This window comes from Tursiops truncatus, chromosome 6 (genome assembly GCF_011762595.2).
Source record: "Tursiops truncatus isolate mTurTru1 chromosome 6, mTurTru1.mat.Y, whole genome shotgun sequence".
Taxonomy (NCBI): Eukaryota; Metazoa; Chordata; class Mammalia; order Artiodactyla; family Delphinidae; genus Tursiops; species Tursiops truncatus.
In genome coordinates this window covers 35,473,183-35,496,698 of record NC_047039.1, presented here as the reverse complement: position 1 = coordinate 35,496,698, position 23,516 = coordinate 35,473,183, and the positions used below count along the sequence as shown (strand labels likewise).

Below are 23,516 nucleotides of genomic sequence, written 5' to 3'. Positions count from 1 at the left end.
ACGAGACGGTGTAGAGTGATAACAGCACGCACCCTCCCCATGTGCCAGGCATAACTCATTTCATCATCCCAGCAGCCCTGGGGGGTGGGAGCTATTATTCTCCTGTCCTGCCTAAGGTCATACAGCTAGTGAGTGGCAGAGCAGGTATTTGGATCTGGGCCGGGTGGCCTCATTGTGCTCTTAGGTGCCACGGTTATGAGCCCTGCAGCACATGGGAGGGTGGGGTCACACCTGTTCCCACTCTGGGTTAAGCACAGGGGTGGGTGCAGAGCCAAGCTCAGGCTGCATGGCTCTAACTGGCCACAGCCTTCTCCCTCTGAGGGTGCCAACACCAAGGTCCAGCCCGAGATGGCTTCTCCCACCTCTTCTGGGGCTGCAAGACCTCATCTGAAGGAGGGACAATGAGACCAGCCAGACCGAGGTGCTGCCTGTGTGTGTCTATCCCTCGGAGGCCCTGAGTGGGGGAGCAGCAGGCTGGACAGGGAGTTAGGGGCTCTTCCCAAGGCCAGGACCACTGAGCTGAGGACCCAACCTTCATCGGCAAAGCCCTGGAGGGGCTTGGCCTGGGCCTGGGGGGTCATTCTTGTCCCATCCCTGTCCCCATCTCAAACATGGCCTCACCTGGCATAGGGGCAAGGGACAGTAATGGGATCATGACATGAGGCTTCGAAGTGCTGGAAGAAGTCAGAGCTGAGAGGCTCCCCAGACACCAACAGATCCAAGCCTCATTGTACAGACAGGGAAACTGAGGCCCAGAGAAGGGAAGGGTCCTGTCTGGGTCACACAGCCAGTCCATGCTGGTCTGGGACTAGGAGAGTGGGAGAGGAGCCAGAGCTCCTATAGCTCACATCCCAGCCTGGCCTCCTGAGCTGCACAAATGTCCCTCCTGAGTCCAGCCAGGGAGTGGTTACAGGAGGGACTGTGTGTGTGAGCAGAACTCAGATCAGGGACCCGTTAGGCGCCATGACACCTGCCCCACCTCCTCCCTCCCTCCCTCCCTCCCTCCCTCCCTTCTTTCCTTCCCTCCTGCAGTGGTACCTCCCTCTCTCCTCCAGAGACCTCCCTTACCTCTGCCCCAAGCCTTGGCCTCACCTCTCCACAGGGTTGGTCTGGGTTCACCCTACCCCACACACACACACTCCTCTGGCCTTGTCTTCTTCCACTCCCCCACTCTTTCCATTCCAGCAATGGTCCTTCCATGCTCAAACCTCAGATTCCTTGCACTGGCTATTCCCTCAGTCTGGCATGCTCATCCCCCATATGTCCACATGGCTCACTGCCTCACCCCCTTCAGTTCTTTACTCATTTACCTCCTCAGCCCTCCAGTCTTCACTCCTACACACAATTCCTATCCTCGTTTCCCGCTTTTCCTGCTTAGTGTGTATCACAAACACACCACATGTTTTGCACAGAATGTCAGCTCCGTGAGAACAAGGACATTTTCCATCTTAATTGTGCCTACATCCTCGGCTCTGGAACGGTGTCTGGCACGTTTGTAGGCTGTCAACCTAAGTCTGCCAAGAGAACAAAAGGGGTGTGTGCCCTGTGCACAGAAGTGCTCTGTGACCAGGGTCAGAGTTCATCTGAGCCTGACACTGGTATCAGCATCTGCAGGAGGTTATGGGCAATGGGCCTAGTATAGATCTGTAGCAGAGCAGTGCACAGTAGGAGGGGTTCTGGACAGACTCCCCCTGGCTGGCCTGCCTCCAAAGCCACCTCCCGGGAACATGAGGATGCCAGAAGCCTGAAATGGTCAGTGGGGCAGAGGAGGGTAGGAACCAGAACCCTCATCTGTGACTGAGGCCTTAGGGTCACACTGCTCTGGAACACCAGGAATGAGAGTGGCCACCCACCCTGTGTTCACAGGGTCACTGAGGCTGAGAGGGGAAGAGACCCATCCAAGGTCACGGAGGGAGGCAGCTGGCTGGCATTTCCAGCTGTGGGCCCCTCCCTAGCCACTCCCAGCCCTGGTTCCCTGGCTCAGCTCCTCCCACCGTGGGATGTCAGACACACTCAAGTCTCTCCTTCCTCCCTGCACCCCCAGCCCCCTAATCTCAGTGGGTCCCGTACCTGTCACTCTTCCCACCACCTGTTTTCATGCTATTCCTATTTCTTCTTCATCTTTTAGAATACATGATACCTACGAATGAATATATATCACAGTTGTATGTTATAAGCACAATCACATAATAAACCGAAAAATTTACCCCAACTCCAGAACTAGGAAATTATTAATAGCTTGCGCCCATGCTCCTCCCCATCTTATCAGCCATCTCTGTCTCCATGGAGGAAGCATCCCTTCTTTTTTTTTTTAAGTAGTTTTATCACATACATGCACCCAAAGAATATATTCCTTTTTGGTTGGTTTTTTTTTTTTTTTTTTTTTTACTATTTGTTTGGTTGTGCCAGGTCTTAGTTGCAGCAGGCGGGCTCCGTAGATGCAGCTCACCAGCTCCTTAGTTGCAGCAAGCATGTGGGATCTAGTTCCCTGAACAGGGATCAAACCCAGGCCCCCTGCATTGGGAGTGCGGAATCTTATCCACTGCGCCACCAGGGAAGTCCCGTTTTTTTGCTTGTTTTTTAATGGTATAAGGTGTCGTACTCCCTCGCTCTTTATGCCTCCAAACTTTCCCCGTGTTGTTGCAGGTAGCTGTTGTGGCTTAGTTTTCACTGATGTATCGTATTCCACTATATGTGACTAGACTGCAATGTATCTGTTCCTCTGTTGATGGACATCTGGGATGTTTCCAGTGTCCCCTGACCACCCAGCTTGTGCCCCTCGTCAACCAAACCTCTTGAGAGGCCCACTCCACCTCACAGCTGCCTCTTGGCTGTGCTCCCAGGACCCTGCTCACTGACCCTTCTTTCACCCTTCCTCGGCCCCAGCTGTATCCACACAACCACAGTTTCCCCAATCTCTGCTTCAACTCTCTTCTGAGCTCCAGACCACACAAAAGGCATAATGGTTTATTGAGCACTTACTCTGTGCCAACCACTATCCTCAGCATTGTACATATTTTATTTCATTGAATATTCACATCAACACAAATGGCAGGTAATATTATTAGACCCATTTTACAAATGAGAAAACCGAGGCCCAGAGAGGCTGAGTAACTTGCCCAAGACTACACACCTTGTTTTTTTTTGTTTGTTTGTTTTTTTGCGGTACGCAGGCCTCTCACTGTTGTGGCCTCTCCCGTTGCGGAGCACAGGCTCTGGACGCGCAGGCTCAGCGGCCATGGCTCACGGGCCCAGCCGCTCCGCGGCATGTGGGATCTTCCCGGACCGGGGCACGAACCCGTGTCCCCTGCGTCAGCAGGCGGACTCTCAACCACTGAGCCACCAGGGAAGCCCAAGCCTACACACCTCTTGCCCAAGTCTGATAGGCACCTCAAAGTCAATGTGTCCACGATATAATTTATCATCTTCCTCTTCAAACCATTTCCTCTCCCACACCCCACGCTCAGTGGGGACATCTCCAACACCCGGGCCCAAGCCAGAAACTGGAAGTGAGCCCTGGCCCCCGCCTCTTCCTCACCCACTCCTTCCTCCAGTCCAAGCCCAGATTCTGCAGGTTTTACCTCCTCGGTATTAGGTGAATCCCTTCTCTCCTCTCCGCCCACCAGCGCTGACCTGTTAGCTGCCCTGCCACTCCTCTGGAGCAGCCTCACACCACACTCCCTTGCAGGCCCCAGTCTCCCTGTTTTCCAGCATCCTGCACACTGCAGCTCAGGTGGGTTTTCTAAACCTCGTCTCGCCATGCCCACACTTCCAGAAGAAAGCTCAGCCTCCTCTGCCCACTGTCTCCTCCTACCTTAAAGTGTGGCAACCAGCCCCAGGAAGGACACCCCCCAGCCCCCATTCTGCTCTGTCTCCTCCTGAGGCTGGCCTACGAGCCCCCTCTGCACCACTTAGCTCCTTCCTTATGATTGCCTGTCCCCAGTAGGTGCTGCCCCCCTCAAAGGCAGAGACCCAGCCTCATCCCCAGGGCCTGCACCCAGGAGTAACTCCATGATTGTTGGAAGGCTAAATGCACGAGCAGTGACAGGAGCCATGGGTGATGCTGCCTTCTGAGTCCCAGAACACAGAGGATTCCACCGGGCCCCAGGGTCAGTGGACTCTGGCTGCCCCACCGCCACCCAACCTCTGCACCTGTCCCCCTGCACCCCACGAGACCATTTCCTGTGCCCTTTGGAAGGATTTTCCTCTCCGCATCTTCCTTTCCAACTCTGGAGCTCCTTCCTGTGGGAGAGCTCTGGCCTCAGGAAGAAGGAAGAGGAGCCCAGTCTCTTACCTCCTTTCAGTCTTCATCAGGCGTTTTCAAGGGTGGGGGAGACTTTGCTCCCATGGGAGAAAAAAATGGATCCTTGGAAGGGAGAGATTTTTTAAATCTTACTTTTTTTTGTATAAAGCAAAGGTATGTGTACAGTACATAAACAGATATACAGTGTATCTGTGGTATTTAAAATACTGTGTGATTAAGGAAAAAATGTCTAAAAGGCTCCTGAGGGGGCGATAATGAAAACAAGGTTGAGAACTCTGACCTACACACTTGGGACGTGACTTGCCTGGTCCGAGAACTGGCCAGAACTGAGGGAGAGTGCAGAGTCCTATCCCAGGGCACTCAAGGTATATCCAGAACTGACCCCCACCTGCTAGCTGGTGTCCCTTCCCCCAAGCTATCCCCTTCTACCCTGTGCCTGAAAGTCCACTGTTCTGTGTCCGGTGTTCTGTGATCTGATCCTGTTCTTACCGAGGCCACAGGTTGTCCCTTCCACTTCCTTCCCCAGGCGCGACCCAGCTCCCAGAGCCAGAAGGAGTCGGAGGCCTCTCAGCTCTATGCTCAGCCTTGGGTTATGGCATAACCCTGGAGCTCCTGGAAGAATCCAGGAGGGAAGCCCAACCACAGGAGGCACCCAGGAACCGGGGGTGCCACTGTGGGACAAGGCTTTCTTTATTGGGATGGGGATGGGGTCAAAAACAGTCTTACTTAGAGGTGTTCTAGGCAGATGGAGTCAATTAAGGGTGGGACAGGACTGAAGGTCTGTTGTCGGGGACACAGAGACAGGGGTGAGGGAAGAGGTCACGGGTGTGTGAGATGTGGTCTTGGGCAACACAGGTGTTCCGTGGTCTTCATACGTCGAGGGAGTCTCCAGTATCTGGGGCTTCTGTTGGATGCTGGAGCCAATGAAGATCAAGTAGATGATGGCACCTAAGTAGGCACCTAGGGGTGGGGCCACCACTGGCACCCACCACCAGTCCTTGGTGCTGCAGGCAAGAGGCAGAGGCCTGCTTAGGGGGCCGATGCCCAGCATGGCACCTGCATCTACCTCAGGCCGAGACAGAGAGTAGGGCCTGAGAGTAGAGGAGAAACCCCACCCTAGCCCGGGAGTTGCCCCTGAGCCTGGGGCACCGGTCAGCTTCAGCCTGATTCAAGGACAGAGGCGGGTCTGGGGCAGGGTTGACCTTCAGTCCAGGAGCAGGGTCTGGAGGAAAGTCAGGACCCGCTCTTGCCTCCCCAGGCCACTGGGAGCTCTGCAGGATGCTCCCGGGCTACTCCACCCCTCCACATATAGGGAGCCTACAGAAGACTCACAGCAATGGTCTGGACAAGGCAGTACCTGAAGACCTGTGTGCCCCAGCCAGCAATGAAGGTGAAGAAGCGTGGAGGCAGGTCCCGGGAGGGGTTGATGGCATATCCTGTGTTCATGCCCATGGATACTCCAATGATGACAACAAGGATGCCAATCACCAAGGCCTGTGTCCCTTCCAGTGCTGGGTTGTTCCCCTTGTCCGTGATGGCTAAGAGACACAGCTGAAGCATCCCTGTCACTAACACCTGGGGAGCAGACACCGTGGCAGCCGACACCGTGGCAGCCACCTGGGACCCCTAGCCAAGCCATAGGGCCTCAGCAGTGCCCCCAGCCCAAACCCGCTAGCAGAAACATGTCCTGGCACAAGGACAAGTCCCCATCCAGAGTTCTTGTCCTCTTCACCATGAGGGGCTCAATGCTGGCCCCCTCCTGAGTGGGGGAGGGCTTGAGGAGGGGCACCCACCCTGGACCACTGACCTCATCCAGGAAGCCCCTCCACAAGGTCATGTGGTCAGGAAGGTAGGTGGCAAAAATGTTAGCAGTGGCTGTGGGACCAGTCACTGTCAGACTTCCCCCCGAGTAGTCGATGATGGCGGCTGTGGAAACACAGATTGAGTATAGACCTGCCCGCAGCCAAACCCCACTGCAGTCTCAGAGATGAGGCTGTAGGATGGAGGGCAGGGAGTACCTCCAAGACTTTTCTCTCCCAGACATTTTCACAGGCTAGGACACTCGGTTGGATCAGCCCATATTTCAGGGGAGGAGGCTGAGGCCAGAGATGGACAACCCAGGGCGGGACACTCACTGTAGAAGAGGCAGTAGATGGTGGCAGCAGCCAGGAAGGAACCCAGGAACTGACCCAGAACATACACGGGAAACTTCTTCCAGGACATGCGGCCTAGTGCACAGTTGGTGAAGGTCAAGGCTGCGTTCATATGGGCCCCTGCAGGGAGGGTCAAGTGTGTCGGCGTAGAAACAAACAACAAGAATCAGTAATACTGAGAGCAACGACAGCAACAATAATAACGGCTAGCGTTCGTGGAGCGTACTCACTCAGTCCTCAAAAGGACCCGGCGAGGCAGGCACCACCATCTCCATTTAACCATTACGGAAAGTGAGGGATGGAGAGGTTCAATCGCTTGCCTAAGTTGACCCAGCTAGTAAAAACAAGGGGTCAAGGGGGCTCGGGAAGCGTCTGGGCAGAGGAAAAGGGCTCAGGGTGTTCTCCCTCCAAGCTGCCCGTGAGGGCAAGGTGCTGGCTGACTTGGAGAAGGGGACAGCCGGAAGGGGGCAGCAGGAGCCCGCAGGGGACACCTGGCCTTGCCTGTCAGGTGGGGCCCAGCCCACTCACCGGAGATGTTCCCTGCCATGTGCACTCCCATGGTGACTCCGAAGCCAAAACCCAAGTTGACACCGAGGAAGCTCCCCATCTTGTCTCCTAGAACCATGTGGGCCACGGAGCCGAGACCAAACACCTGTGGGAGAGGGCCTCTGAGGGAGCTGCCCGCCCAGGAGCCCCAACCTCAGAGTGGCGCTCGGCCCCTCCCACGCTACGCCTCCCTGGCATTGCCCTTGGAGACCCTCTGCCCTCCCCCCCTCCTCCAGAGACTTCCCTCCTCGTGACCTCTCCCCCTTGGCCCTGCCAAGGCTGCTCAGACATGACCAGTGAGAGCTGGGTGAGGGCTGTGCAAGGAGCCGGGGCGGGGCGGTGGAGTGAGGGGCTCTCACGGGCATGTCCAGGTCCCTAGATTCCAGGTGCACCTGAAGGGCCTGGAGGAGGCAGGGCTTCCAGGAGGGCAGGGCTGGTGTGGATTCGACCCCTCAGAGCTTCTCACATTTCAGCCTAGCCTGAAGGGAGTTTCTTCAAGGAATCTCCAAGCCTCACATCTGGACTCTGCCAGGAACCTCCAACCATCAAGAGCCCCACACACTCAGCCCTGGAGCCAGCCTCATTCCCATTGCCCTCGGGCATCACTCCTGAACTTCTTGCCCATCCCCCAGCACCAGATCTCAGCAGGTGACACGGCCCACTGACCCCCTTCACAGGGATGTTAGAGACCTAAAAGGAGGCCCTCACTCAACAACACCCACCTGCCCCTATATCCACCTTCCCTTCAGCTCTGGCCCTTGCTCCCACCTCTCTCTCCTTCTTCAGAGACCTTCCCCTGGCCTGTATCCTCCACACTCCCCTTGAGTGGCTGCCACACGCTCGGGTCTCTTCCTTCCTGAAAGTGAAGCCTCCCTCCTCAGCCCGGTCTCCCTGTCCACCGGTGGACTCCTGGACGGCCCCTCCCATGTCAGTCAGGCTCCAGGAAGGACCTGCTGGCTGGCTCCTTTATCCCTTCCCTTGCCCTCCCTCCTCAGCCCGGCTTCTGCTTCCAACTGTCACCGACATCTGTGCTCTGTCCGAGGACTCCAGCCTCCAGATTGCCCAAAGGTCCCTTCAGGCATCGTCTCACTTGTGCTGACTTTCACCCCCTTAACCACACTGTGCTTCTGGAAAGTGCCTCCTCTTTGGCTTCCATGACATCTCCCTCTCCTGGTTTTCCTTTTCCCTCTGTAGCCTCCCCCGGTCCACAGTTCCTTCCCACATTCTTCTTCCTTCATCTGCCTCATAAAATACAGATGATCCCAGGGTTCTATCCCTGGCCCTTTTCATATCTCACCCCAGTCACTCCTGCGTTTTCTTACCAGGGCTAGAGCTTCAGATATGCCTGATGCACTAATTCCCAAAACCTCTACCTGAGAGCCAGATCCCTATTTCCAGATACCCACTGGAAGTCTCCGGGGTGCTTCACAAGCGTCTCCAGCTCTATTTTGAAAGCTCACCATCTCTCAGAAAATGTGATCTTCATCCCATGTTCCCCCATCCCAGTTGGCCAAGCCAGAAACTTGGATGTCCTCTCCCTCCTCCCCCACACACAATCAACTCAGCTTACATTCTCCCACGTGCCTCAACTAGAGAGCCTGCACACCAGAAACTACAGAGCCCACACGCTCTGGAGCCCCTGCGCCACAACTAGAGAGAAGCCCGCGCACCGCAACTAAGACCCAATGCAGCCCAAAATGTTAATTATTTAAAGAAAAAAAAAAAAGACCACATTCAGACGGCACCTCCTCTGAAAAGTCTATGTGTTTTGGATATGTTGTCTTTGAGGGACCTCTAGATGTCCAAACTGCTGGAAATCAGAGTCTAGACCCGTGTCATCCAATATGATGGCCATGAGCCACATGTGGCTATTATGTACTTGAAATGCTGCTAGTCCAAATTGAGATCTACTGTATGTGTAAGGCACACACCAGATTTCAAAGGCTTAGTAGGAAAAGGAAAATGTAGAAGATCTTATTCATAATTGTATATTGATTACATGTTGAACTGGTAACATTCTGGGTATGTGGGTTAAATAGAGTAACTATTAAAATTAATTTCACCTGTCACTTTTTACCTTTTTAATGTGGCTACTAGAAAATTTTAGATTACATATGTAGCTCATATTGTATTTCCTTTGAACAGTTCTAGAGTTTTTGAAAAAAGAAAACCTGAAGAACTGTGGACACAAGGGCTGCAGTTGAAGCCGTCGGGCTGGATGAAGACACCCGGGAGAGGGCGCAGGGTGAGTGGGCAGCTGAGGGCTGAACCTAGGACCAAACGTCAGCCCTCAGGGGTGGACGTTAGAAACCCCAGCTGGAGCAGCAGTTGAAATGGAAGAACAAAGAGAATGTGCCCTGGACCCCAGGGAGAAGCAGAGTTCCCAAGAAGGGTGTGGCCCACACGGTCATGTGCAGACTCTGGGTCAAGAGTGAGAAGGCCTGGAAAACATCCCTTTGGGTGTGACCATCCAGTGGTCATGAGTAGCGTGGTGAGCACTGTGTCATCAGGCCATGGGGTCTGATGAAGCCAGGTCCCAGAAAGCGTGAGGGGGGGTAGGTGGTGAACAGTTGAAAGGACCACGGTAGACATGCCTTTGAGAACCTACCTGAGGAGGGAGGGAGAGCGAGTGTGATAAATGAAGGGATGTTCTGTGTTGTGTTGTTTTAGGTCGAGAGACCTGAGTGTGTTAAGGTTGAGAGAGGGAGGGGCTGAAGATAAAGGAGAGAGGAAAGGAGGAGCAAAGTGTCTGAGTAGCGCTGGGGGTGGGGAGCAAGGCCAGGCCAGGCTGGCAGGCTTGGGGGGTCAGGAGGTGCAGGGGCTGGAGCAGGCATGGAGGGTCTGAAGACCAAGGGTCCCCATTTCCAAGTAGGAGCTCAAAACCATTTACTAAAAATAATGAATGAGTGAATAAACCCCACGTGATCTCCTGTGTCAAGGTTGCCAACTGGCAACCCCTGGACCTAAGCCGTCCAGCCCACGTTTTGTTTGGGTAGCCTGGTCTTGACACAAGCACAGAAGTTCCAGCTTCTCTTGCAAAATCAGAAGGTCTGCAACAGTGGCCCGCATTCTACATGGCATGGCAACAGTCGGCTGGAGTGGTGGCAGCCATGTCTTCGCATAGGTCAGCACTCTGCCATTAGCCACCATCTCCGCCACCCTCAGGTGACTCTCTCTGGCCCCCCACAGCACGAGTTTGCAACCCCTGCCCTACTACTCACAACTACAGCTGGTTTTCCAGGGCCCTGATAGCCCAGCGCCCACCTTCTCTGATCAGTGAACGTGGCCCAGCCTGTCCAGGTCCCTCCAATAGCCACGGGCCCAGCCCGGAAGACAACAGCCCCGGAGGTTACAGAGTGGAACTGAGTGGAACAGTCTGCTTCCCTTATCTTGTCGGCAGTAAATGGGACCCAAGGTCACTGTAGCTTTTCTGGCGAAAGCTTTGTGCTGATGACTCACTGAGCTTCCTATCAACTGAAAAAGCCACCACTTCTTGGCACACAGGCCCGACACCTAAAAATAACAACAATACGATGTCCTCTGTGAGCATGAACCTCACAAAGTTCTTTTACAAGGGTAACTTCCCTTCGATCCTCACAGCAACTGAATGGCAAATGTTTCTGCTCCCAAGGGAAACAGAGGCCTGGAGAGTGGTCTTGAACTACCCAAAGTGAGGGCCTTACCTCAGCTGGGGGACAGTCAGAAATCTACAGCTAAGCTAAGGGACAGAGCATAGCGTTGAAGGGTCAAGACAGGGATATTAGACTGGACTGGATTTCATCTTAACTTAAAATGTGACCTTGGGCAAGTGACTTTGTCTCACGGAGCCTCAGTCTCCCCACCTGTGAAATGGGGATAATAGTACCTCCCTTACAGGGCTGTTGTGAGGATTTGGGAAGATGCTGCACATAAGGGCTTGGCATTATAGTGCCTGGTATGCAGTAGGTGCTCTATAATAATCTCAATAAAAGGAAGAAAAACGCAAACGTGGGCAGTGGGCAGGCATGAATGCATGTGGTCAGTGCTTGCTTTCCCTAAGAGCTCTCTGAGGAGGCACCCTCCCGCCTCCACAGTTCCAAGGTTTAACAGCCCTCACGGGGCTGGAATGTCTTGTCATAAATGAGTTACTTTGCCCTGGATTAAGGCAAGAGCGGATCCAGATGCTGGTGTCACAGCTCAGGAGGGCAGGTAATGGAGAAGGGGGAGACAGCGAGTGGCAGGGAGGGGAGAGCAGCTGAGAGCACTTGTTAGTTTGACAAGCAACCAACACATATGTCCTATGTGCGCTGGGTGTCGATCTCTTAACCTTCTTCACAAAGTTGGCCGGCTCGATATTAGTAAAATTCTGAACAGTTAAGATGCTTATGTAAGATCACAGAGCTAGAAGATAGCAGAGCCGGAATTCAAACCCAGCTCCAAAGCCCATGGAGGCCCGATCCAACACACTTAATAACGTCTGAGAAGACAGGCTCTGAGCCACAGAGAGACCTGTCCAAGGCCAGCTGGTGACTCACTGGCAGGATGATCAGTATAAGAACCTCGGTGTCCAGAGTCTCCAGGGCTCTGTGGATCCCACTGCCTCCTACACCGTGACTCAACGCACACACACACACGAACACACAACCACACTCGTCCTCTCCCCCCAACCCCCAGCCCCCTGCCGCCTCTGGGACACTCCCGACACCTTCACTTCCCTTCCCAGAGGCTAGCTCTTCTTCTCATGGACCTGGGCCTTCGTAAGGTGCAAACAAGCATGGCCACAGCTTAAGGGCAGAGGCTGGATGGGATAAGTGGCAGGGCCGACGCAGGTGGACGGACAGGGAATTTCCAAGAAAACCCACATCCCACTTGCCTATGGTTTCTGTCCCATGATCCCCTAAAAAAGCCCTCACCCATGTGCCCCAGGACCTCCAGGTTGCCATACTCTACAAGAAGGCGTCAGCGCTCACTTCTCTGGCCTGTCTGCAGCCTCCCACGCTGCTGACCACTCCCTCCTTGTGGACCCCGCCACTTCTGTAACCTGGTCCCCCCCCCACTTCTCCCCTCACCCCTCCGGTCACTCCTTCTCAGGCCCCTTTGTGTGCTCCTCTTCATTCTTCAGGCTCTGTCCTCAACTCCGTTTTTTTCTCTGTCTGTACATTCTCACTGGACAATTTTTATAACCACAATTCATATTCTGATGTAGTCTAACTCTTTACTTCCAGCCCAAGCCACTCTCTAGAGTTCCAGACCTCTATATCCAACTGCCCCCGAGATTTCTCCCTGGCACCTCACCTGGTCCCATTAAAACTGACCTCATGCCTCACCCTGCGCTGGGCCGCAGGCTCCGCAGAACGGGCCCCTAAGCATTTACCCCACATCTGTTGCTCGCAGGTTCCCTCTTCCATAACTCTCGCAGATGTGTGCTTTCTTCTCCACACCCTCTCTACCTCTATCCTAGGTCATTGCCACAGCCTCTTCGGTTCCCCTCCCTCCAGCTTTGCCCATTCGGCTTAGGCTCCACACTGCGCCCGGAATTTCCTTTTAAGATCCAAATCTGGCCATATAATTCCCCTGCTTGAGAACCTTCGATGTCTCCCCATTGCCCTCAGGATTAATTCTCAAAGCCTCAATGTCCTCTCCAATCTCTTTGCTCTTTGTTTCCCTTCTCCTCACTTCCAGGCATGCCCCCTGACCCACCCATCCCCAAGCAGCCCAGGATTTCATTCTGCTCCCACGTACCATGAGCCCTTTCTCTCCCAAAAAGGCTTGGTGAGAAAGACAGAGCTCTCCTTATTTTCCTATGCTTCTCCCTCAGGCTCCTAGCTCAGAGGCCGGGAAATGGACGGTGTGACTCAGGGCCCAGCGGTGGGGAGGGGGTCATGGATTGCCCTTACTGAGCCCTAGCTTCCTGAGGCCCCTTCCTCAGAGCCTGCTCACCCTGTGCCACCCACCCACTCACCATCATGACAAACGTGCTCAGGAACTCGGCCAGGAACTCGCGCACCATCTCCTTCTGCAGTACTGTTTGCATCCTTCTTACTGCAGACGGTGTGACCATCTTGGACATGCAGGTGGACCTGAAGCAGCAGCCCGAGCCCATGGGCAGAAATGAGATCAGGCGCGCTTACAGTCCATCGGGTTTTCAACTCATGGCTGAGTTAATGGGTAACCCAGTGGCCTCTCCACACACCTCCTCTTGCCCAGGGCAGCTGGTACTGCTGGGGTCAGAGGCATGTGAGAGTCCCAGGGATGTGGAGAGGGACTGGGGGTATCCAGATCATGCCCCTTCTTCCTCCTGATGGGGGACTGGACCACTGAGAAGCGAGCACTAATGAGGCCAGTTTGCAGAGGGGGCAGCTGGGAAGCCAGTGAGCGCCATCTGTGCTGCCAAAGAGCCTCAGGGGAGAAGCAGATGGGAGAGAGCAGGCACGAGAGTGGAGCTCAGTTGTCTGTCTGTCTGCCTGTCTGCTGGGGCCAGAGCTCTGGGGACACAGGTAAGGCAGCAGGCAGGAGCTGGCAGCAGTGAGGCTCTGCAAACAGCACAAGTTGTGGCAAAGTCTGCTCCTGGGCTCTAGAAACAGCACTGAGGCCTGAAGCATGCCCCAGGTTCTGCCAGAGATGACGGGGACGGCAGAATATACCAGGCTCTGAAGCAAGGTCAACACAAATGAATGCTTGTGAGGGAGTGAATGAATGAACGAATGAACGGGAGGGACAGAGGAAAGGAGGGACTGTGTCTTACTCCCTGGTGTATCCTCATTGTCTAGCACAGTGCCGGGCACATAGTAGGTGTGCAATATACACTGTCGAATGAACGAAAACTGAGAATTCATCTGTTACTCTCCACTAGATCCCCAGCGCTTCCCACAGTGCCTGACACATGGTGGAGGCTTGATAAACGTTTGTTTAGTAAGTGCATGATTGGATGGATAGACGGATGAAAAAGTGAGTTAGAGGCTCTATCTTCTGTTGGTGGTGGGGGAACAGGACTTGAGTGTGAGGAAGGAGACGGTGTCCGGAGGCTAAGGAGGAGGTGGGGTGCAGATGCCTCTAAGTGCAGCCTTAGTGCTTGTTCAGACTGGTGACCCTCCCCCGCCTCCCACGCTGAGTGACCCTCACCTTCCTCGCCCCGCTGGGGTCAGCAACATCACCCACGCCCTGCCTCAGCTTGCTGACTTTCCCCAGCCTCACAGCAGCAGAGAGTAAGGGAGTGAGAAATGTAAACCAGGCATGGATAGAACCCCTCCCACTTTCCTGGCTGAGACCCCATGTTCATTCCTCACCCACCCTAGTCCTTGCTGTCTCCTTACTTCAGGGAAACAAACCCAGGACTGAGCACATGGAGGGGGATGTAGAGTTGCCTGAATGGTTGGCCCACTGGCTCCCATCCAGCTGCAGCTCCCATGCAGCATCATATAAGGGTCGTCTTGCCCCTATGCCTCCTCAGCCCTGAAGAAGAGCCTGAGACAGCAGGAATTCAAGAACAGTCCTGGGAAGGTACCACAGAGGCAGAGGAGCAGTAGAGAAAGCAGGAAGTCACAGACACCAAGAGAGCTCTGGAACCCTGGCCCCTTCCTCCTCACCACAAAGCAGGCAGGACGCAGTAAGTGACAACCACCAAGGAGCCAGTGAACCAAAGATTTATTGAATGCCTACCATGCCTGCTGTGTTCAGTGACTGCAGTAAAGAACATTGGCATGATCCCCACTCTTAGGAAGATGAACAATTAACTAAGCAGTTACTTAAAATTGTAAAGAGTGTTGCCACAGTGAAGAGTGGGCACTATGGGGTTGCAGGGAGGAAGCAGCTGACCCAGAGGAGGGAGTAGGAGGCTCTCCCAGAGGAAATTTAGGTCGAGAATACAAGACCGGCCAGATGAAGGAGCATCAAAGGAGGCTGGGGGAAGGTTCTGGGCTAATGCTTGGACAAAGGCTTGCAGCTATGACAGTGTGTGATGTATAGAGGAATTCTATAAGGATGGACTGCAGAGAGAGAACGGAGAGTGGTACGAGATGGGCAGAGAGGGGCAGATGCCCTCATGGCCCACGTTAGGCAGTCTGACCTCGCCCCAGAGGGCCGTGGGGTGACGGATTTAAGCGGAAGCACTGTCTCCTCTTTGGAGGCAGGAATAAGGGAGCATGAGTAGAGGCGTGGTGAGCAATCGGACAGGCTGAGAGGTGATGGCAGCCTGAGCCAGGAAGGTGCAGTGGCGGTGGTGAGAGGAAGACAGTCAAACCGACAGACTTGGTGTCTTATTGGAGAGGAGAATGGAGAAGGAAGTGTCAGGGATGACCCCAGGCTCTGGCTAGAGCAGCACGATGGCCTGTGTGAGGCACATGAGAGAAGCTGCAGGCTTAGGCTGGAGAATGAGGGGTTCCCTTCTGGGTGTGGCGAGTTTGAGGAGCTCACTAGACAGCTAAGTGGTGGTGACCAGTAAGGAGGCTGCCGGTCATGTGGTCTCGTTTAGAGATACCCATTTGGACGTCACCATGTCATAGATGGTCGTCTGACCCATTGGCATAGATGAGAGAGCTCAAGGAAGGGTATAGAATGATAAAGGGCATCTAAGAAAACTAGCCTACAAACCAAGAAACTAACAGCCAATGAGGTAATTACCTAAGTAATATGTGCTAACCAAGGAACTAAATATCTAACAACCCACCAACCAACCCTTTGACTCATCAACCTAGCAACTTAACCAACTGATTCTCCTATTGACCAGCTCATTTAATTATCTAATCAACCAACCAGCTGCAAACTATCCAACTAACCTCAAGCCAACCATTTAACCGGCTAACCAATATTTATCCATTTAACACATGTTTGTTGAGCAGCTACTTATAAGTCAGGCACAAGGGGGAAAAGTAAAAATCCAGTCTCTGCCCTTGGATGGCTTCATCCAGTGGAGGAGATGGATAACACCATCAGAGCAAGAAGCCCCCGGGTGGGAGGCAAGGCCTGAAGAGACTTGAAGAATGGGCAAGTGGTGGCCTAAAGTGGCTGTGAGGGCGTAGGGATGTGGGAGTGAGGATATCTTACATATTTTAGCAGATTGGTGGTTAGATGTGAGGGACATGAGGTGGTTAGTGGGGGACAGAATATCAAGGACAAGGCCTTGACTTCTGGCTTGAGCATCGGAGGAGAAGGGGATCCTTGACTGAGCTGAGACCATGGGAAGTGGCGGGAGAGGAGTGGAGAAGGCTGTTTTCAGCTGGGACTGAGCTGCCTGCAGGACCAGTGAGTCTCTGGAAAAAGGGTCTAAAGCCCTATGAGAGTCCTGGGCAGAGACAGCGATGTCATTGGCACAGAAGGGACCCATTCATTCTCTCTATCCAAGAGCACACAAGCAGACCAACATCCATGCTCATGTGGAGCTGACAGGCAGAGATGAAATGTCCTAGGTAGGTCATCTGTGTGGTAGAAGGTAGTACATCCTACGGGAAAAGGTAGAGCAAGGAAAAGGGGGTGGGCAGTGACTGAGTAGGGCAGTCAGGGTGAGCTTCACTGAGAAGGTGGCATTTGAGCAAAGACAGGGAGGAGGGGACTACCCTGGTGGCGCAGTGGTTAAGAATCCGCCTGCCAATGCAGGAGACATGGGTTTGAGCTCTGGTCCGGGAAGATCCCACATGCCGCGGGGCAACTAAGCCCGTGCACCACAACTACTGAGCCTGCGCTCTAGAGCTCACGAGCCGCAACTACTGAGCCTGTGCACCGCAACTACTCAAGCCCATGCACCTAGAGCCCATGCTCCGCAACAAGAGAAGCCACTGCAATGAGAAGCCCATGCACCGCAAGGAAGAGCAGCCCCGCTGGCGGCAACTAGAGAAAGCCTGTGCGCAGCAACGAAGACCCAAGCAGCCAATAAATAAATAAATTTATTTTAAAAACGAAAAAGACAGGGAGGAGGGGAGGGAGCGAGCCCTGTGGGGAACTGCGGAAAGAACGTTTCAGGCAGGGGGGATGGCCACTGAAGGACTCTGAGCATGTTTGAAGGAAAGGAGGGGAGAGTGGGGTGGGGGAAGGTCAGAGAGGAAATGGGCACTAGATAGGCAGGGCCTTGGCCATTGCAAGGACTTTGGCTTTTATTTCACCCCAAAGAGACCTGAGCCCGAGCGGGTGAGAGGTGGTGAGTTCAGTTCAATTGAGCACAACCTACACAGGGGCAGCTGGAACCCACTGCCCAACTCCTTGACCCTCATCTGGGTCTTTCTGAGCCTCCCCTCAGCCCAGGGCCCAGCCCATGCTTGGCTATGGGCACAGGTGGGAGAGATCCTTCTTCTGGGCTCCATGGGCTGGTACGGGGTGGGAAGGAAGGAGTCTGGGAGCATCAGCTACCATGAGGGAGAGGCTGAGAGAGGGGCAGGGAGGGCCCTGGGGGTGTGCTGGGTGCAGGACGGAAGGGCTGGGGTAGGGGAATGGGTGGGATGCTTACCGCTTCTTCCTGTCGGCCTGAGCCATATTCTGTCTTTGAGATTTTTAGATGCTGTGGAGCCAGAGAGAGGTCACTAGGGCTGGGGGGCTCAGAACTTCGCCCCTCATTCTCATCAGACCTCAGCTCCCCCAGGGAAGAAGCCACAGGGACAGCTGCTGCCAGTGCCAACCCCTCAACCCAGCCGAGCTGGCAGGGACGGAGAAGGAGGGGTCGGTGTCTTCAGCCAATGGGGAGTGGCACTAAAGCCACACCCCCTCACCCCTGATGGCCCCCGGACTCGTGGTCCCCGGACCAGGCCCTGCGGAGGTCCTTCTGACCTTCCCAAGTCTGCAGCCCAGCTTTGGACAGTGGAGATGCCCACAGCCTCCCCCCAGCAGCTCCACCCCTCATATATGCGGGTATTATTGTCTTCAGTCTAACCTCAAGCTCTCTTGCTGCTGACTTACACTGTGACTTTCCAGGGCCTTGTCTGCCTCCCCTTGCACACACACACACTCACACACACACACACACACACACACACACACGCAGGATGAGGTCCTGAAAGTTCATTTAGTCCTAACCCCCACCTCAGAACAAAATCTACCCTCTCACTTTTCCTGAAAATTCCCCCCTTTTAATCCCCATTTTCCTCACAAATGACAGCACAAAGGTAACCCTGGAGTTTCCCCATCCTGCATGCTCCCTTGTTCTCTAGCCCGCTTCCCTCTAACTGCTGCCTAAGTTCACATCCCTAGCCCTGATGGCAGAAACCCTCTAGCCCCAGCCTCTCAGGAGGGGACTCCAGAGGGAGGAACCACTCCAGCAAAGCCAGAAATCCACCCATTACTCTGATCTGCATCCCTTCTGCTTTGGTCCCTTGTCGCCAGTCTCTACTCGCCCCCCGACTCCCACCCCCCAGGCTCTGCTGGCAGCCCAGCCCCACACAACCTCCCAGTCTCTGCTGCACCACTGGGCCTCCCAGCAGTCAATTTACGGGTAAGGAAACTGAAGCCCAGAGAGGAAGTGTGATGCGCCCATATGACGCAGCAACTCAGGACTAAACCAGAGCAGATATCCAGGCCTTCAACTCCCGGCTGGGGTTCCTTCCCCAGACAATCCCACGGTCACCTCCTCCCCATGTGGTCCCCAGCAGTGGCACTCCCAGGCCTGGGTCCCAGGGGAGGCCCCCTGTCCCAGCCCTGCCTAGAGCCCGACTCACTCTGCCCAAGTGCCTTATGCTTCCCAGCGTCTGGCTTGGGGGCCTCTCAGTCACAGCAGGTCTTGAACTTGTTCCTCCGTGACTGTCTCAGGCTCCGCTGTCCCTGCGTCCCCAAGCTGGAGCCCGCCTCTCGGCCCTCCTCGGGGTGGCCCGAGCACTGCTCTACTCTGCTGTTCCAGGGAAGAGGTCAGTGGGGCAGGGGTTTGGCCCCATCACCAAGTCCGGACGCACTGCCCAAAATAGCATCCCTTCTCCTGCCAGCAGCGCCATGGAGACCAGGTTCTGAGGCAGCCTTTGTGAGGTCAGAGGTGCAGCTTGGGTGGGCGCTCTGGGCCTCACGGTCCCACAGGAAGGCCCTGTGCTCCAAGCCAAAGGTCCAGCCCAGAGCCGAAGGAAGCCCTCCCAGGGCCCCAGAGCTGGGGGAGGCTCCAGAGGCTCCTGAGTGCCCCAGCTGTGGGCAGAACTGCACAGAATGGGGATTGGAGGTGGAAAAGTCTGGAGATCAATAGCCAGGTGGAAGGGTTGGGGAGAAGACCCTGGGTCAGACCTAAGGAAGCGCGCATCCCGAAGAAAGAAAGAGAGGCTCATGCCCAGGACTCAGGGGCCTCCCAGTCTGAGGGGAAGGAAGAGACATAAGCCATATTTGCAGGAAAACCTCAGTCTAAGAGAGGAAGTAGAAAGCCAGGCCTGGTTCTCTGGAGGTTCTTAGTCTGGTGGGGAGGAGAAAGAGCCTGGGCCTCGTGCTCTGGGAGCCCCTGTCTGAGTGGGGGAAGGGGAACCCTAGACCCCACCATCAAGAAGATGCCTCCCTTGGGAACAGCAAGCAAGGCATCTGGGAAGGAGCCAAGCTGGACCAGAATGTAAGGCTGCAGGTGGGGTGACCAAGGAGGGGTCAGGAGCAAACCAGGGCGCCAGCTGCCATCTGAGAGGACTTCTGGAGCCAGGGAATGGCTGAGCCTCCAAAGATGAGCCAGTTTGGGATTTGAGCAGGTGACCCAGTGCTGAGAAACAAGGGTGGGGTTGCTGGTCTGCAGAACGTAAGGAGGCCCCCCAGGTGGAGTAGTGGATGGTGGGCAGTGGGTCCAGAAGCTTCTGAGGACTGTAGCCCCTCATTGTGGAGAGGTGGTATAGGATCTAGTTGCAAAGCCAGCTCTGGTAATAGAACTGTCCTCTAGAGGGTGCCAATAGACCGGGTCAGGTCTGGAACTTGCATTGCCCAGGTTCCCACCCCTACTTGCCCTCATTCCCCTCTGCAGACTCGAAGAGGGCTCAGGACGCTGAGTCCTTCTTCAGGGAGGTAGAGATGTACCCCTGGAGTGAGGGGCACCTGCCTTTATTCCTTTCCTTTGTGTGCTGTTGAGGCCAGGGCGAGGTAAGAGTCAAAAGTGAAGCTGGGGTCTTGGATGAGGTCAGAACTTGAGCAGAGCTGGATTGGGCTGGGATCAGGCTGGTGAGGGAGGGAAATGGGATCCATGCTGGAGTCAGGGATCCAGCCCTGGACTCATTTACTGGGCTGTACGCTGAGGACCCAGAGGTAGAGCAGACACCCTCCTGCCTGTGTCTTGGGACAGACAGATAAACGGCAGGTGGTTCCCGCAGAAAGGGGCGGGAGAAAAGGTGCGAAAGCGACATGGGAGTGCAGGTGATGTCCAAGCATTGCCCATTTTTAAGCAAGAAGAGTCAAGTTTGCCTCCAGATAATGAGAATAAAATCCTCCCTTTTCAATATGTGCTTTTTGCTGCCACCTCTCCAGCAGTGAAACTCCATGATGAAACCCTGACACATCTCAATCAAGGCCAGTCTTATGAAATCCGAATACTAGACAACAGGAAACTTGGAGAACTACCAGAAATTAACGGCAAGTTGGTGAAGAGTGTATTCCGTGTCGTGTTCCATGACAGACGGCTCCAATACACTGAACATCAGCAGCTGGAGGGCTGGAGTTGGAACCCACCTGGAGATAGAATTCTTGACGTAGATATCCCAATGTCTGTGGGTATAATCGATCCTAGGGCTAATCCAAACCAACTAAATACAGTGGAGTTCCTGTGGGACCCTGCAAAGAGGACATCTGTGTTTATTCAAGTGCATTGTATTAGCACAGAGTTCACTATGCAGAAACATGGTGGAGAGAAGGGAGTGCCATTTCGAGTACAAACCGATACCTTCAAGGAGAATGAGAACGGGGAATATACTGGGCACTTACACTCAGCCAGCTGCCAGATCAAAGTCTTCAAGCCCAAAGGTGCAGACAGAAAACAAAAAACAGACAGGGGAAAATGGAGAAACGAATGCCTCATGAGAAGGAGAAATAGCAACCTTCCCATGAGACAACTATACTCACAGGGTGTTCTCCACGGCCCGAGATCATGTATGTCAATAATTCCCCATCACCTGGCTTCAGCAGTTCCCATAGCAGTCTTTCTCTTGGGGAAGGAAATGGTTCACCAAGTCACCAGCCAGAGCTGCCCCCTCCAGTCACAGATAACCTCTTGCCAACAACCACACCTCAGGAGGCTCAGCAGTGATTGCATGGAAACCGTTTTTCCACATTCACGAGGCTTTTTACAAACGTCTCAGGGGCAGATTTATTGAAACTAACTAGAGATGATGTGATTCAAATCTGTGGCCCTGCAGATGGAACCAGACTTTTTAATGCATTAAAAGGCCAGATGGTCGCCCAAGGCTAACCATTTATGTTTGTCAGGAATCCTTGCGGCTGAGGGGGCAGCGGCAACAGCAGCAGAAGCATGAGGATGGAGACTCAAATGGTACTTTCTTCGTTTACCATGCCATCTACCTAGAAGAACTGACAGCTGTTGAACCGACAGAAAAAATGGCTCAGCTTTCCAGCATTTCCCCTTGCCAGATCAGCCAGGTCCACAAGCAGGGGCCCACAGGAATCCATGTGCTCTTTAGTGATGAGATGATACAGAGCTTTCAGGAAGAAGCCTGTTTTATTCTGGACACAATGAAAGAAACCAATGATTGCTATCATATTGTACTGAAGTAGGTGTGGGGCATTCCATCCTCAGTGGCTGCTGCTCCTTTCACCTATTAGGAGCTCCCCTCTTGAAGGGGGTCTCAAATGGAGCTTTGAAGGGCTGCAGGAACCTGACCCATCTGACTGTGTGTGGGTGGGTCCAGGCCTTGGAGGCAGAATCCCAGGCATCTGTGTTGGCCCAAGCTTTTAGGGCACCCACAGATTACTGCCCAACATGCATTTCTGCAACTATTTCTTATTTAAAATTTCTGGACCCTATTGTTGAATATCAATAGAAACTCCACATCACTTAGAGTGTGTGTAGGGCATAACGATGATGAGGATTGTGTGATGTTTAATGGAAAGATGTTAAATTTTGTGATATGGAGCCATGTAATTTTTTTTTCTAACATAAAAGCAAATAGCTATATTCATAAGACTAGATCCTCAATCTTTTTTGCCTCTGAAAACCTCATTAAAGAGAAATACAGAGAAAGAAGAAAATTCTTTTGATTCCCCTGTAATTCTATGACTAATAGTAATTTTAGGTAACATTTATTGCACATTTAGTTGTGTCAGGCAGTGTGATAAATTCTTTTTTTTGTTTGTTTGTTTTTGTTTTTGTGGTACGCAGGCCTCTCACTGTTGTGGCCTCTCCCGTTGCGGAGCACAGGCTCCGGACGCGCAGGCTCAGCGGCCACGGCTCACGGGCCTAGCCGCTCCGCAGCATGTGGGATCTTCCCAGACCGGGGCATGAACCCGTGTCCCCTGCATCAGCAGGTGGACTCTCAACCACTGCGCCACCAGGGAAGCCCAGTGTGATAAATTCTTTAAGTGGATTATCTTGTTTAAATCCTCTTAATAGCCCTATATGAAGTAGGTAATAATGATCCCTAATTGAAGATGAGGAAATGGAGACAGAGAGTGGCCGAGGAGCTTGCTGAGTAACAGGAAGCTAGCAGCTAGTGACACTGAAATGCAAACCCAGGCCGTCTGGCTCTTATTAACTGCCATCAGTGACTGCCACGCTTGTAGTCCTCTGTGCTTGCCATCGTTTCTTACTGTGGCTCTTCTGGTGAATTGGATGTAACACTGAGCGAGAACTGAGGAATTAACACCAAAAGGGACAAACCACACCTAAAAATTGATGAACAAATCAAGACCTACAAAAAAATGAAAACATAGACACTTTCAAAGCATCATCAGTTACCAGATTCACAGAATTTGAGGTGGTGAAAACTAGGGATTATCTGTAACTCCCCAAATTCACTGTTCTTGAATGACCTTCTCAAACTATTTATTAATGAGTTAGACTAACCTCTGCTTTCTCTTTCCCCTCTCTGCATCTTCTCTTGGTATAGAAAGTTCTTTTACTCATGCAGCATTCTTTTTTTTTTGTTTGCGGTACGTGGCCTCTCACTGTTGTGGCCTCTCCCGTTGCAGAGCACAGGCTCTGGACGCACAGGCCCAGCGGCCATGACTCACGGGCCTAGCCGCTCCGTGGCATGTGGGATCTTCCCGGACCGGGGCACGAACCCGTGTCCCCTGCATCGGCAGGCAGACTCTCAACCACTGCGCCACCAGGGAAGCCCCTTTGCAGCATTCTTTTATATAAGCTTTACAAGAAATTCATTCCCATTCCATTTGCATTCTTACCACATACTTTAGTTCTTCCTGATTGTGATTGTGTGCTCTTGTGTGTGTACATGTGTAAGACTATGGGTCTTTTTTCACATGTAAAGTTTTATCCAGAAATCCCTCTACATGTTATGCTGAGGTGAAAAATGATAATCTTCAAAAGATTCTGTATTGGATTTGGATCTGTGTGTGTGTGTATTTTTAAAGAATTTGATAAAGTTTAAATGTTTTTATACAGAGATTTTTGTTCATTAAAATCAACCTTCAAAAGAAAAAAAACTGCAGGTGACTTAGGATACACTGTGTTAAGGTAGAGG

The 23,516-nt window shown here is 53.4% G+C and overlaps 2 protein-coding genes and 1 pseudogene across 6 annotated transcripts in view; 2 read left to right on the top strand and 1 right to left on the bottom strand.

Moving 5' to 3' along the window:
* The window catches only part of NFX1 (nuclear transcription factor, X-box binding 1), a 105,506-nt gene extending 84,653 nt beyond the window's left edge, over window positions 1-20,853 (top strand). For 4 of the 5 annotated variants that reach the window (XR_012332235.1, XR_012332231.1, XR_012332232.1 and 1 more), the window contains one exon: window positions 9,109-20,853. The gene's annotated coding sequence lies outside the window, so the exon portion shown is untranslated. The remainder of the gene's footprint in view (window positions 1-9,108) is intronic. The other variant, XR_012332233.1, reaches the window with a different exon arrangement.
* Window positions 3,002-18,716, bottom strand: AQP7 (aquaporin 7). The gene is given in 9 exon segments (XM_033857988.2): window positions 3,002-5,057; window positions 5,060-5,268; window positions 5,622-5,839; window positions 6,072-6,190; window positions 6,400-6,537; window positions 6,946-7,069; window positions 12,905-13,022; window positions 17,378-17,428; window positions 18,579-18,716. Coding segments are annotated over 8 exon segments (990 nt in total). The 5' UTR covers window positions 17,404-17,428; window positions 18,579-18,716; the 3' UTR covers window positions 3,002-5,019.
* Window positions 18,960-21,971, top strand: LOC101339461 (alpha-globin transcription factor CP2-like; annotated as a pseudogene).
* Window positions 21,972-23,516: the final 1,545 nt, after the last annotated feature.